We start from the raw sequence: 16,041 nt of genomic DNA, 5'->3' as shown, positions 1-16,041 counted from the left end.
ATGTTTAATATTTGCTTTGATGCGACAGCAGTTTCTTGAGTCGAGTAGAATTGTTCTTATTTTTCCATTTTCCTGCCTGTTTGTACATTATAGGCTCCCACATTACGGAAAGCAACTTTGAGATGCTTCTTTCTATGGGATCAGATCATCCTGTCCAAAACCAGCCAACGCCTTGGGCTTCCGAAAAGCAAGCTATGCTCCATCTCTTTTATGAGGCAAGACTCATTTGTGAGAGACTTTGTTCTGAATAAAAGCAGTAACTTTCCACAGACTGTACACTGAAACCCTGGAGAAGGGGGTGGGGGAAGTAAAACACAGTAACTGCTCCAGGATCTCCTCTTTTACCTCTGCACAAATTTGTTTCAGTGTGGAAAGGATATGTGGTGTCCAGTATCTCAAATGAGTTAACTTTGAATTATTCCGTTTAAAGGATACAGGTTGTTAAGACAACAAAGCAATTTGCTATTTGTTATCAGCTGCGTTCAATTTGATAATCAACATGAATATTTGTGGTTCCTGGAGAATTCTTTTTTACCAGAGCCCATCTTTCCATCCATCTTGATTTGATGAAGAACAGGGCTGAGATGGTGTGGTTATATTCGTTTCTGTAGCAATAAGTGGAGACCAAAAATATGTTTATGGTGGGTGCTGGACTAATTGGGGGGAGCACTTCATAAATTATATAAATGACTAAACCGCTACGCTGGACACCTGAAACTAATCTACTATTGAATGTCAATTCTTAAAGTAAAAATGTGTTAATTTAGCAACAAAAATAAACACAACGAGGGACAGTGAGGAAGATAGCATCTAGGTTGGTTTGGGCTGGACTACAGGAAGGGACCTGAGTCATCAAGGCTCATTATTTTGAGACACTTCCGGTTATTCACCTCCAGGAATAGTTCCCTTTCCATTTCAGCCAAATCCCTCTACTGCTGTGTGCTGTGTGACTGCCCATGTGTGTGCCACGTGTATTCCAGTAGAAGCAATGGCCTGTTAGAGACAAACCACTGCTCTCCACATGTACACCTCTTGCCGTACAGCCTAGCCCTTCTCATCTGCTCAAGGCTTCCCTTCTTCAGTTCATCTTCTCTCTCCTACATCTTCCATTTCCTTCTCTCCTTTGGCTCAACCACAAAGCATATAAGCTTGCTCTAGCTCCTCTCGATATTGAAAAATAAAACAAACCCCTGTCATTCGCTTCTCCTTGTAACTACCACCTGCCTCCCTGCTCCCCTTCAAGGTAAAACTTTTTAAAAAGATTAGCTGCACACGTCAGTTTCTACTTTCTCTCTCCTAGTCACTCTCCAAACCACTCCCATCTGGCTTCCATCCCCCTTTCTCCAAAGAAATGATCTTGACAGTCACTAAGACTTTGTTGTTAAAGCCACTGGACATGTATCTGTTCTCATGTTACTCAGCTTCTTGGTAGGGTTTCAACACAGTTGACTACTCCACTCTTGAGTCACTCCCTTCTTGGTTTCATAATGCTACGTTCACCTAGTTTTCCTCCTTTAGGCAGCCTCTTCTCAGGCTGTTTTATTCATTCTGCACCCTCTACCTCTATCTAAAGGTGGAAGTGCCCCAGGACTCAATCTTTGCCCTTCTTTTCTTCTTTACATTCACCCTGGATGATTTCGTCCATCTCATGGTTTTAAATAGCATGTAAATGCTGAAGAAGCTGAATTTTATAAAGAACTGTAGCCCTGACAACTCTTATGATTTTTCATATCCATGTATGCAATTACTCACTTGACATTTCCACACAGATACTCAATAGACATCGCAAATATATTTTCCCAAATTTCTTTCTCTTGACCTCCTTATATTCTCAGTAAATGGCACCACCACTGACACCTCCGTAGCTCAAGCTGAAAACCTGAAAATCACCCTTGATTTCTTTTTTCCTTAAACCCTACATCACCCCGCTCCCCACCTCTAATTTATCAGCAAATCACAGCAGTCCTGTCTTCAAGCTGTATCTTCAGTTATTCAACTTAATCTCTATATCCACTTTCACCTCCAGATTGTCCTAACTACTCATTGGACTATTTACTATAGAGCCCTAAATGGTCTCGCTTCTTCCACTGCTGCCTGTTTACAATGCATTCTGCATTATAGCAACCAGACTGATTGTCGTAGTGATGGTTTGGGGGTAGGGGCAGAAGGAAACCAGATTATATCATTGTCCTGTTAATAAGCCCATTAGTATTTCTCCTTGCACAGGCAATGAATTTAAACCAACTCCACCATGCTTTGCATGGCCCATATGGGCTAGCTTGCCCACTTCTCCAAACCTCCCTCCCCCCTCACTCCAAGGCTCTAGCCATGCTGGTCTCCTTGATGCACCTATAACATATTGAGCCCTTTTCTGCCTCCCAGCTTTTGCATTTGTTCTTTTTACAACATTTTATTCCCCATATTTTCATGTGACCAGCTCTTTTTCATCCACTAGCACTGCTATTTCTTCAGGGACGTATTCCTTACCTTCTCCTTGTCACTCTCAGTTAAAACACCTAAATTATTTCCTTGGAAGCACTTATCGCCATCTAAAATGGTCTTGGTCATTTGTTGGTATATTCTTTGTCTTTCACAGGCAGAATGGCTCCCCGAGGGCAGAAACCTTGTCTGTCTCCTTCACAATTGATGACTGACCCAGTAAAGTGCCTAGCATGTGAACAACCACCCACCCATGTGGGATAATTCCTTTAACAGCTATTGTTAGAAACCCTACTATGTGCCACATCGTGTTCTAAGTTCTTGACATAATCTGTGAACAAAGCAGAACAGATCCCTGCCCTCAGAGAGCTAATATTTTCGTGGGGAATGAGTAATAAGTAGGTAAAATATCCATATATTTAAAGGTGGTAAGTGATATGGAAGAAGAGTTTCTGGATGAGAACTTTGGATATTCTCCAGGTCTCTGCCCTTTGTGTGTGAAGTGGAAAAGGCATTTGCTTTGTAGACACTTGAAATCCTGGCTTCCAGAGATGAACTATGACATCCTGAGCAATTCACCTCTTTGAGTAAGATAGAATAATACCCACATCATAAGGTTGGACAGAAGAATAACTGAATATGGATAAAAAACTATCTCATCCCTTTCCAGTCACCCAACCTCACCCTATTATTCCAAAGAGAGGAGGGCATATAGTACTAGCATATTCTCCCTCTCTGCACCTTTAACATGCTTGAAAAAAAATTGACCCAATTTTCCTGAAAACACTCAACATATCCTTATTGTATAAATATATAGATAGATAAGTGCATGGGTAATTTAAAAGCTAACAAACAAAGCTATTTTTTATTCAGAAACAATGCTTTTTACAAGACAGAGTAGAAAATTCCTACCTTTAATAATTATTTTCCCTCTTCCTAATTTCTTTTTCTTTCTTTTTTTTTTTAAAAATAATATTCCTAAAACCAAACAGGTAACATTTTTACTTTTTTCTTTATTTTTTTTTATTGGGGAATATTGGGGAACAGTGTGTTTTTCCAGGACCCATCAGTTCCAAGTCAAGTTGTTGTCCTTCACTCTAGTTGTGGAAGGTGCAGCTCACTGGCCCATGTGGGAATCGAACTGGCAAACCTGTTGTTAAGAGCTTGCGCTCTAATGAACTGAGCCATCCGGCCACCCTGCCCTCTTTCTAATTTCTTAAGTTAATTCTATTTTTACAGACCACTATTGATGACTATAGAAGGATCTACTATCCCTGTAATCTTTCTTATCGTATATAGAAGTAAAACCACAGAGAAAATTATTTTATAGGAGGATAAAACATTTATTTAACTGGAAACACTAATCTTTATTTTCATCATGCTGAAGTGTGTGGTTACAAACAATTTCCAATAAAACACTATATATAATAAGCAAAAAATAAGTTAATACATTGTAAACTTACATACAGTTTCATCAATTAACAGGTTTAAGAACAAACAAGCCATTTTAAGACTTCGGAGCTACATTTAGTAAAAAACTGCAAACACTCAAACCTTATCAACCCCAAGTAAGACACTAAAGAACTAGTCAAGACTTCTCCGAACCAATTACACAAATACATGTTTATTTTTGGTTACAGTCCCCTGCTATGCACAAGACCATTGGAATGCTGGAACAATCACACATTTTAAAACGGCACAAAGCAAAGCAAGGAGATAACATGCCAGCCTTACAGAAGCTGTCTTGAAAGTGCAAACTTTGTATTTTCTCTTCCTGAACCACTAGGCTAAGAACGGGCACCTCAGACGATACGGCAGGGTCATGAGCATGCTTTCTATACCACACTGGTGGGACATTGATTTGAATCAGGTCTCCATGCCTTTGAAGATACCTCCAGTTCTCAACAGTGAACAGGCTTCAACTAACTATAGTGCAAATCAAATACGGAGGGCAACACGACAGAACAGACACCGTCCCAGGTCGACCTGCTGTTTCTCCACCTGGCACAACGCCACACGGGACTGAATGGCACACGGGAACAATCACTTCTACCTAGGTTTTGATATGAAAGGCGGTGCGGCGGAGAGAATGCAGGGCAACCACACAGCAGCCCCGGAGCAAGGCTGCGATGTTGTAGACGGGATCCGTCCCCCCTCTCTGAGTACTGAATGCCCACAGGACGGTGGGGACCATGGGGGCAGCCACGGCCAGGAGATCCACCAGGAAACTGCTGCTCCAGTACTGCTTCCCCACGGCCCCCTGGGCCAGCGGGATGATGCTGTCCCATCTTTCTTCTGTGGAGCTTGCAAAATCCAGCTCTCTCATGAGGCGGTTCGCATGAGCTTCCATGCCCACCACGGTGTGTGGGGTCTCCACGGGAGACAAAAGGATGGCTGAGTTTGGATTCCTTGGAGTTAAATCAACCAGGAATGCAGAGATGGACTCTGGGAAGCTTTCTGTTGAGTCCGCCGCAGACTCCTCCGGGGATGCTGAGCTCGAGGAACAGGCGTCTTGGAGTTTGAGCACGTACTGAATGAGCTCCGAGACTGCAGGGCTGTAGGGCACCACGTCAGTCTGCACGGCTTGCTCCACCACCACACTGCCCTCCTCCTGGCCCACCGTCACGGGGTCGGTCTCAAGGACCTTTGGCCCAGAGGTGGAATGAAGAAGCTCCAGGTCGCCAGCCTCTGTGGTGGTGGCTGTCACCATCTCATCAAACAAATCGGTGCCATCGACCATGCTTTCTCCTACCAGCAGCTCGCTGTCGGTCCCCTCCTCTGTGACCTGCTCTTCCAGAGACAGCCCCTCTGCCACCTTACCGAAAGGAGTATTTCGGGTGAAGCTTTTCTCTGGGGAATCACACGGAAAATCCAGACACAGTTCATCCCTCAGAGAGCCATTGTGCGCCATCTCCATGCTCTGAAGTAGTGACTCCAACTTCTTGTTTTGAATGTTTATGTCCACAAAGTATTTCTGAATGCCTTTATCCTTATCAGCCAAGCTGCTCCTCATAGTTTCGATCACCTGCTTGAGCTGTTTAATCTCCTTCCTGGCTTCCTTGAGGGCCAGCTGGGCCTCCACCCGGTGGCACTCTTCTTCAATCCAGTCTTCTCTCATGCGGGCCAGCTGCGACTTAAGCTCCACAATTTCCGTTTCCCTAGAGTGAGAAGATAAGCAAGGTAAGAAAAATGTCCACTTTGAACTAGGCAGCAAATGATTTTGACACACAGAAGGGAGAGCCCATTCTTTTCCACTTGAAATACAGAGGTTACATCAGTTTTGAACTGCCCCCCCATCATAAAATAGCGAAAATAATAGTGAGTAGAACCAGAATAAAATTCGCTATTATTGTTTTTATTCTTTTTTGAGTGCTCAGTATATATCAGACATTGCATTAAGTATTTTATAAGCATTATCTTCTATTCAATACTCAATATATGAAATGTTATTATTAGAACACAGCAGAGTCTCTTAGTCTGCTCTATAGCTTCCCCTTTTATGTCTACAGTTTGTGAAAGGAAAGTCCATTTTTGTTTTAATTACCTGTGTAAGACAGAAGGCAGACTAAGTTTTAGCATTGCAAAATTGCTCTGATGTCAGTCCCCTTCTCTTCCAGAGACAGCCCTTCTGCCACCTTGCCAAGAGGGGTACTCCGGGTGAAGCTTAATCATATTCCGATGATAATTAAATTTTTTTTTAAAAAATTATAGAATGCTACATGTTGCAAAGGCTTTGTGAAAAGTTTATTATTCCATCTCAGGTAAGATGATACTGAATCCATCTTACACTGAAGAAAACCTATCCTACTTCCTTAGATCCTTCACAGGACGCTATCTGAAGATCTCTGTTGAAACATCCTTCCTTACGTATAAGTTCTTCATAGTCAATGTAAATATATGTCCTCATATCTCAGTAGATTTGAAGACCAGGTAGTCAGGATCCTGATATATTATGAGATGTTGTTAGTGTTGCTGCTGTAAGTTTACGCTTGAATATTCTCCAGTTTCACTGCCTTCAAACCTCCCTCCCATGATGACTTGCACCATCCCATGGTTTCCTCAAATCATAAACCAAAGAGCTCCAGAAAGTAGGGTCTGACACACGGCATCATTACCCTGGGTTCATAGCTACCCTGTCAAGAGCTTTGCTCGGGCATCCTAAAGTGTTCAGGGGAAAACCATCAAGCAAAGAATGTGGCCTCCTCCAAGAGGTCAAAAGTCGTTTCTCTCCGAGGTAAGATCTCTTAAGCATGGACTTTTTTTTTTTTTTTTTTTAAACCTGTTTCTGTACAGTACATGACAATTTTCAGACACTGATTTAGACTGGTGGCTAGGATTGACCATTATCAATGGGCCTCAGTCTCACTATTTGTTTCTTAGTAGAGTACATATATCACCAGTAGTTACTCGGTGCTAGAGTAAATTCTTGTTTGAAAGTATTTTAACTGTTGTAAAAAGTAACTTACACAAACCTAACTGGCTTGCCATCTTTGAGTAGGGACTTGTAGCTAAACATGAAAAGAGGAAGCAAAATTGTGCCCAATAACGCAGTATTTAAATTTTGTGTCATAAGCCATGCTTGGAATGGCTGTTTTAATACCTTCTGAAATTTAAACATTGCAGCCAAATAAAAGACAAAGATTCCAAAAAAAAACAAAAAAAAAAACCTTAACACTTGGCCAAGAATAACTAACCTCTTCCTTCAGCACAGAAATAGCTTGCAGGAATCACAATGCACACAGCCATCCACTCTCTCACAGAGATAAACAGAGCTTAATACGGGCTCACTGTGTGTGACCCATTCTGCTGGAAGGATGGATTGTTCCTGCAAGTGTTCCTACCACTTATAAATAGTCAGGCACACACCCAACTCCTCCTGTCAAAGCTGTACACACCCAGAAAAAGCCGACGGTCCCCTCTAACCCTGAATTCCTGAAACAGCCAAATCATGCAAGATTATGAAATGGCTCTTTTGAGAGACTGATTTAAGAAATGTGATAAAAATGAAATGCTATCACATTTCTTCTTTCCTGTGTTTCTCTAGTGTGGGTTCCTATTTCATTTTATAGAAAAAGAAACTGTCCTAAACCACCGTGGGCAAGGCATGCGGATTCACCTCTCGTGGAGTCGGCGCTCAGATTCCTTCAGCTTGCTCTTCAGGTGTCTCACTGTTACCTCCTTCTGCTGCAGAGGAGTCAAATACTGCTCTGGATTTGGGGGTTTGATACCATGATTTTCACCACAGGACAAGTACCGTCCAGACCGCCTGAAATAACCCAAGTAACAAAGTGTTACTGTTTGCCCTATTTCCTTTCGTATAAAAAGAAAAGTTAAGGTACAGCCAACAGCTTGAGAAGGAATGGCAGCTGTATGTTGGGGTCTTTCTAAACCTCTGTAATGTGACCTCAGTGTGGAAGGGGACTGTATTACACTTGCCAATCTCAGGATGTTCATTACGTGGAAGTTTGGTGGTGGTGGTGGTGGTGGTGGTGGGGGATGTGTGTGGAGGGGGTGGGGACAGAGGAGAGAGAATTTTTTATGGCTTTAGAATGATCTCAAACAAAATAATACACAATTGTCCATGGGCCTGCCTGTCAGTTCAGAGTAACATGCTGTTATATTAAAGGACAATGAGTGAGGGCAGGCGGGAGGGAAGGAAGGGAGCGAGATGACCTAACTTTCCACACAATGTGCCCCTAAGATTCTGATTGTTATTAGCTGAATTCAAATTGTTCTGAAATCAGTCCCTGGCGTGAGTGTGCGGATTTGGTGGAAGGTTTCCTTCTTTTGACGGGAACAAGGCTACTCCACTCTCACCAGAGTGTGTTTTGTAAGAATGCCCAGTGTTCTACAAAACATCCCCAGCCAGAACCTTGGCCCCTCTCAGTCCTGGCCCGGAGCTGAGCATCCCTGCTGTAAGAGAGCTGACTAATGAGAACAGGACGCCCAGAGGAAGAAGACTGAAGGAGGAGGGCTGGCAGCTTCTTCCTTGACTCTGGACCTGGCCCAAGCCACTGCACTCGCCCTGCTCCCCGGTGCCTACACTCCATCCAAGGTGGCCCGAGTCCAGTTCCTAACCTGCCACCAGTCATGGCCCATTTGGATATGCAGTTCCTTCTTTTTGCCTCCCCACCACCACCGCCCCCCACCCAAGAACTAACTAATTCCTTGTTTGACCTTCAGAACTCATTTCAATTTCGCTTTCTCAGAGAGCCCTCCAGACTGAGCTGGACCCCTTCCCCACGTTTTACATATACATGTACTTGCAGAATAATCTTAACGTTTTTGTCATTAGATGGGTAATGTCTTTCTTCTCCTCGGGGCGGTAGGTACATGGACTGTCTCTGTTGTTCACTGCTCTGTTCCCAGCACTTCACACAGTACCTAGCACAACGGAGCTCAAGACACATTTCGTACTTGAATGAATGAACACAGGAGTGACTCTTCCCTGTTCTAATGGAAATGTGCAGGGCCCTCCTACTGCCACTGTGCCATTTTGTCTCCCTACCCAGTCACTACTTGGACCGCTGAACCTTCTTAGAGATTGTGGCTTACGTTCTTTCTGCAGCAACCCTAGAAGGATTAGCTGACTGTGAGAAAGGAAAGAGAAGTGTCTGACTGTAGAAAAAGGCAGCAGATCAAGAGCTATGTCATTTTTATTTGATTTTATTTTTTTTAAAGAAAACTGCCAAGTAGAACAAACTCAGAACCACGGATTGATGACCAGCACTCACCTCATGATCGGGCTGCAGTCGCTTCCTTTGTAGGAGCCGGAGTTGCTGCTACTCGGGGACGAAGGCGCATAATTGGGATGAGTGGTGACAGGGCTCAGCTGATTCCTGCACAGCATGGACAGAAGGTCCTTTTCCCGTGGGGATGGCGGGCTGTTGCCAGACATGTGCGATGAAGCTCCATTACTTCGCCCATGGGGACCTCGACTAGGGGAAAAGCATGAAAACATGTTAAAACCCTTGGGGCTGCCAGTGCCTACAGCGAATACTTTACTCCTTAAAGCCAGTTACTACTAAGGAAATTCAATTTACAGAGTTGAAAGGGGCAATATAATCGTCAGTGCAAAGTGTCCTTACAAGCAACCTTCCTCCCCCACCCGCCTGGATTTCCTTTTCTGTGTCATCGGCCCAGGCACCGTCTCCCTTTGCTGTTCTTTCAAGCTCTTTCTGACCACAAAGCTTGTTTTGGATTAAGCCAAACTGCCTGCTAGGAATACCAACCATGTAAAATATTGATTTGGTTTAGGTTCATTTGGAAGCTGTTTAGAAGATGTGGTTTTTTTTTTTTGTTTCAGTACACCTGTTTCAGCTTAGACATATTTGGATTGGGTTCAGGTTAGAGTAAGAAAATTAGGGTGGTTCATCTGGGGGATGGGAGAAAAGGGGGTGGCCCATAAAGAGGGAGGAGAAAATAGGACAGATAAACATAACCCACATAAACGTTAAATGTATCAAGTCTATTTTAACGGACTACGTTTTTCCTTTTCTTTCCATCCCCAATGACTTAGCACAACCCTCACTGTTTAACTGCTGAAATGTTGTTAATAGCCCCTTCTTCATTCCCTGGCCTCTTGTCTTGGCCCCTCCAGCAAGAAGGTGGACTCTGTGGCTGAGTCGCCTTTCTAAAATGGAATTTGAATATCACTGCCCTCCTCAAAGCCCTTCAATGGCTCCCCACTGCCTCCAGAATAAAGGCCAGACTCTTTAGTACGGCTCACAAGGTCCAGTCCCACCACCCTGTCCTACCCACCATCTGCTACGCCTCCCTCGTCCCTCGATCCCAGCGTTCCAAACGACTTACAGTTTCTTGACGATCCATGCTCTCCAGCATCTCTGTATTTTAGAACTTAACAATTTTCTCTGCCTACCATGTTCTCCTACTCCCTACCCTAAGCCTCTGGATACCTCCTAGTTTGAAACCAATGGGAACCTACTCCGAGCAGCCTTCTTGGGATTCTTCTTTCCCTAGGCTGGTGTGGCTGCTACTCCGTGGTGCTCCCTCATATTCTGGGCAAACTTCCACTGTGAAACTTCTCACACTGCATCACAACTGCGTACTTGCTTGTCTGTCCTGCTAAGGCATCCGAGGACGGGAGCACAGCCTGTTCTTTCACATCCCCACTGTTGTGTGGAACATGCTAGGTGCTCCGTAAATGGCTGCTAAGTGAAGAAACTGGGTTTGAGTCCCGGCACTACCACTTGCTAGGAACTTAGGCAAGTAAGCCACATGCTATGTGAGGGTATATAGTAGTAACCTATCCTGTCTTCCTCATAGAGTGGTGTGAAAATCAAAGAATGCACGAGAGTGCATTTCATAAGCTGTCAAGGGCAATTTAACTGGAGGGTATTATTAGAGAATAAACGTGTTTGGACTTCCCGGTTAATCTAGTTTCAGAGATGTAACGCCCACTAGTTTAAGGAAACATCTTGAAAATGTTGAAATTACTTAACTGGGATAACAGTTCTGTGTCAGGAATAGCTCTTGATGACTTTACAAGAAAACAATAGGGAACAATATACCTCTCATAGAGCAGTACGTACTGCTTTTTGACAATTCCCTCTTTGCAATTTTAACTGCAGCAGTATCCAACTATCACATCTCAGTGAGAACATGTGTAAATGTGAATGTGAGTGTGTGTGTGGGTATACTTGGCTCCAAAACTACAATTACTTATTTAAAATCAAATACAATTTCAACTAGCTATCAATCCAGTAAATCACACATAAATGAAACATGACTACATTCCAAAGTTAAAATTTCTTTCCTTTCTAAATCATCTGAATGGACTCTGCCTCCTTTTCATGAAAAGGGGACACTTTATATAGAACAGATGGGCTGATGGGTTTGTGACAAACCCACTTCAGCAGCTCAGTGGTGGGCAGGCCTTCAGGAGTAGCTGAAAAGACCAGGTACTCTGTTTTGAATTTGCTTCTCCAGGTTTCACTCCTAGTTCTGATACCAATCGGCTTCGTTCTTAACGTGGCAATGAGAAATCTGGAGGATTACCCATTACAAGGTAGGAGAGAAAGCATAGAACTATCACTAATTTTGACCTGGGGAATTACTCTGAATTAACCTTCACCAAGGACCTTCCTGACCCTGCCCCTGTTCCAGATGCCTACGAGCACCATTTCATTTATTTCTGACCATCATGCTTTAAAGCTGGTAGAGCTATTATCTCCCTTTTGTGTTATGGGAAGTACTCAGTGAAGCACTCAGTTAAGTAACTGAAACTCAGGGGGAAAAAAAGTTCCAAGAACATGCACCTGAACTGGGAATTAAACCAGGTATTTTAACGCTATAGAAATGTCTCCTATTTTACACAAATGTAACATATTGTTTTGGGCTTGCAAACAGGTATATTAGGTACTGGCTAGGTATGTAGTTATTACCTGAAGAATTCACCACTGACTACTTTAGTGTGGTACATGTACTAAGATACAAATTGAATTTGATGAGGATTTTTGTAAGAACTCATCTGCTATACAGAATAAAGCAAAAACTCTTATGCTATTAAACATTACTAAGGTACAATAGAGTCTTCACATATTTTCAGGAAATGAATTATTAGACTCTTTGTAAGAACTAAATTAAAAAAAAACACACAAAACTACATGCGCAAAAGTGTCAGTTCTGGTCCTTCCATTTAGTTTAGCTCAAATACTATCATAAATGGGTACAAAGTCATCGTGGATGATGATAAAACATTTTCAAAAGAGAAGCGGGGATTCCATGTTGGTCATGGCTGTGAACAGACAACCACAATGCTACTGTCCTCAGCCCACCCTGTATCCCTTGGTCTGGTGGACAAGAAGAACGCAGTCCACAAAGGGGAGACAGAACTCTGCTGACCCCACCCCCTTCCTGAAAAACCTGAATACAACCAACAGAAAGTGAGAGAAAGGGTGAAGTGAAGAAGGAAACCTCACAAGGGGCCCAGCCATGGATCTTTACTCCAGGTAACATTACTATCCTCCACCATCATCATCATCATCACACGATCATTGTTATGGGCCGAATCATGTCCCCCACATTCATAGGTCGGAGCCCTAACCCCTAGTACCTAAGAATGTGACCATATCAGGAAAAAGGGCTTTAAAAAATGTAATTAACTCTTACACTGCATTAACTGATTTCAAGTTTTTTCCCCCAAAATGTATCAGAAATCCACAAAAAACAAAAAGTTCATATTTTGACTATTGCATGCATTTAATAATAACAATTTGAGCTGCTTTGTATATAAATGACATTATTTTTATATATAAAACTTTCGAATATATTCATTTGGATATAAATGAACATCGCAGCAAAAGGGTTAAGTTCAAATGAGGCCGTCAGGGTGGGCCCTCATCCAATGCGACTAGTGTCCTTATAAGAAGAGGAAGTTAGTTTGGACACAGGCAGGCACACAGAAAAGACTTTGTGAAGAAACAGGGACAAGCCAAGGAGAGAGGCCTCAGAAGAAGCCAAGCCACCGACACCTTGATTGCATACTCACAGCCTCCAAAATTGTGAGAAAGTAAGTTTCTGTTGTTTAAGCCACCTAGTCTGTGGTATTTTGTTATGGCGGCCCGCGCAAGTTAATATGGTCCTCATCACCACAATCATCACCCACTAATACCACCATCAACAGTGGCAGCAGCTTCATGGCCATGAATATTTTTGCTACTACTAACTAAAACAACCATTTATTGACGCTTTTAGTAAGTTCTGGATGCTGTGTTAAATGTATGTATGTATTCAGCTCATTTAACTCACTGAAGTAGATGCCATTATTACCCCATTTTCCAGAACAGAAAAATGAGGCTTGGGGCTCTGGGTCGTGCATCTAATAAACAAATGAGGCTAAACTCAACGTCCAGGTCTGTCTGACTCCAATTTTTTTTTTTTCCTTCTCACGTCTGACTGCCTCTGATCAGATTAGGGTCTTAGTTTAAGAAAAGAAAATTCCTCAGAAATATCAGCAGAGTTGGCCTTCTCTAAGAAGGGATCATTGGTAAATCATTCAAGTTTTGTTTTTAAAATCCCATCAAAAATATTCTCATCAATTCCACCTGTCCCTCACTTCTCCCACCCCTTTACCAAATGTCCCTACCATTCTTCCTCCCAGGAACTAATTCTCCACACACAAAAAAATGCATTTATTATAGGAAGAAAGAGCCAGTTAAAAGGATCACAAGCTATTACAGAGTCAGGTATGGGTACCCGGCCCCCACCTACAGGAGGTGTCCTCTATGCCGGTCCTGCAGAACATGGAGATTATGTGAAATGCCTGAGATATTCCACAGAAATCTACTGATGCTGCTCTGTGCCTGGGTCAGATAATAAAGGTGAGGATAATGGGTAGAACATTCCCAATTTCGATTTCCATCTATTTAGCATATATCTGATTTGCACATAATTATACTTAGCTATTTTATGTTTAACACATCCATTTTTAATCACGGAGAGGAATCATGGGTTCCAGACTAGAATATTTTCTCAGAGTCACTCTGTTACTGACATTACCTTGGAATTTAACCACAAACACAAATTCCTTTGAAATGCTTAATAAAATTGGTTTCTTCTTTCAGGACCTTTGTTTTATTTTGCTTCTCTGTTTTTTCATGGGTATGTGCTAATTTCTTGAATGGGTTAGATAAATGATTTATTCTCAGAGCAAGCCCCATCTGATTTATACAGAGAATGTTTATATTCATGTCCTGTGATCTCAGAGGCACTTTATTTCCAAAATAGATGGTGTTTGGGAATAGAACAATTGTGTTTTTTGTGTGTGGACTTCACTCCTTTGTTACAGGTTTGTCTGCCTGCAGCTTTGTTTTTAACAAACTGTATGCTGTGGGTCTCAGGTCTCTTTGTAAACACCAGCCAGAGCTTCTGCTCACCCAAGAGAAATGGGAAATATTTGCTTGCTGACGCCTGGAAATGCAAGCTTTCAGAAACTAAACAGTTTTCCTACAGCAAGGGGCCTTACAAAATCACGTAGTCCAATCTCTTGTTTACACATTTGGACACTGTGGGCCAGGACAGTCAAGTGACTTGCCCACAGTCTAAAGACAAATCATCCCCAAGTGTCCATCGTTTGGTTCAGGTCCTTGCTCAGAGGTTACGTCATCTCAGAGGTCTCCAGAGCCAACCTCTGTACAGTATTCCACACAACCAATTACTCTCTCTATCTTTCTCTGCATGTTTTAAAAATCATCATTTATGTATTTATTGTCTTTCTTTCCCTACTAGAATAACTATAATTTTCATGGAGTTTTGTTTACTGTCATATATCCAGAATCTGTCTCATAGCAGATGTTCCATAAATCATTGCTGAATGACTAAATAAGGCCATTGATGGTAGCAGAGAATCCTGGAGCTTACAACCTGTCCCACCAGATGTGACCAGTGGCTCCCTTTTCTTCACAGTCCTGTCTCCCCCAATCCAAACAGCGTCTATGGTGAACCTTTGTTGACGCTTACTATGCTCCAAGCACTGCTCCCACAATTTACCTGTGGTAATCAATTTAATCCTAACAATAAAATCTACAAGGTGGGTATGAATATAGTCCTATTTTACAGATGAGGCAACTGAGGCATAGAGAAGTTAAGCATCTTGCTCAGGGTCACACAGCCTGTAGGTGGCAGAACTGGCATGTAAACCAAGGTAGCTGGGCTCAGAGCCCGCACACCCAGCTGTCAGCTCTCTTGCCTCTTGAAGTGGTGGCCACCCATGACTGAGAACTTCATACTTCCTTCACCCTGTCCCCAAGTGAATATTGGGTTGGCTAGGAGGTCACTATGCTTCTTTCACAAGGATTAAAAAAAGGAAGCTCAGCTCAAGGAAAGAAAGGGTGACGTCAGAGTCTTCACAGCTCAGAGACCATAGATTCATGAAGGGGAGGCAGGGTGGGAGGAGGGCGACTAGCTTGATAGCCAGGTGAGTACACAAGTGAGTGAGGGAAACAGAGAAGGGAAGGGAGGAGGAGCGGGTGCAGAGCCAAGGACTGGATGAGAGAGAGCTGTGGGTGGACAAACACAGGCCATGCCATGTGACCGCAGTAGGTAAGGCAGGGAAAAGTACCAACTTCCAATCACTGCCGAAAGCAAACAAACAAGCGCCACTCACTGAAAAATAATAAAATATGAATGGACAGTAACCCAGGTGGTTCTACAGAAAGATAAAGTGCAGGTAAGTCACCTGTGTGAAGCATCTTAGTAATTACAGAGCAGGAGACAGTGCCTACTTGCGTGAAAAAGAGGACCGCTTGCTTCCCGCAGCAGACATATGGACCTCAGGAGCGGAAATGCTGCCAGTGCTGCTGGAGGAGCTAAAATCAGCTTCACTACCTGAAAAACAACAGGGGAGAGAGAAGCGTGAAGGGAAGGAAACCTGAGAACACGCTGCCCAGTTCTCTGCCTTCCAAGGCCCCTGGCTCCCTGCGTTTGCACTCGAACTCAGCAAGTGGCAAGACTCCAGAGTTCCCGGGCTCTCAGCGTTTGTCTCAGAACAGACAAGAGAAGGCACAAGTACAAGGACATCATTTCATAAACACAGTAAGAGGCACAGGAAGGCTGGTTTCATAAAGAGGCCAGTCTTTCCGA

The 16,041-nt window shown here is 43.0% G+C and overlaps 1 protein-coding gene across 30 annotated transcripts in view; it reads right to left on the bottom strand.

Moving 5' to 3' along the window:
• Window positions 1-3,761: 3,761 nt before the first annotated feature.
• Window positions 3,762-16,041, bottom strand: part of SYBU (syntabulin) — a 108,234-nt gene continuing 95,954 nt past the window's right edge. For 25 of the 30 annotated variants that reach the window (XM_019750574.2, XM_019750576.2, XM_074316732.1 and 22 more), the window contains 4 exons: window positions 15,684-15,786; window positions 9,174-9,377; window positions 7,556-7,705; window positions 3,762-5,597 (listed from right to left, as the gene is read on the bottom strand). In XM_019750574.2, coding sequence (XP_019606133.2) covers window positions 4,493-5,597; window positions 7,556-7,705; window positions 9,174-9,377; window positions 15,684-15,786 — 1,562 coding nt within the window. In that variant the 3' untranslated portion in view covers window positions 3,762-4,492. The remainder of the gene's footprint in view (window positions 5,598-7,555; window positions 7,706-9,173; window positions 9,378-15,683; window positions 15,787-16,041) is intronic. The other 5 variants (XM_074316743.1, XM_074316744.1, XM_074316742.1 and 2 more) reach the window with 1 other exon arrangement.

This window comes from Rhinolophus sinicus, linkage group LG12 (assembly GCF_036562045.2).
Source record: "Rhinolophus sinicus isolate RSC01 linkage group LG12, ASM3656204v1, whole genome shotgun sequence".
In the NCBI taxonomy this organism is placed as follows: domain Eukaryota; kingdom Metazoa; phylum Chordata; class Mammalia; order Chiroptera; family Rhinolophidae; genus Rhinolophus; species Rhinolophus sinicus.
This window is presented reverse-complemented; position numbering and strand designations above follow the sequence as displayed.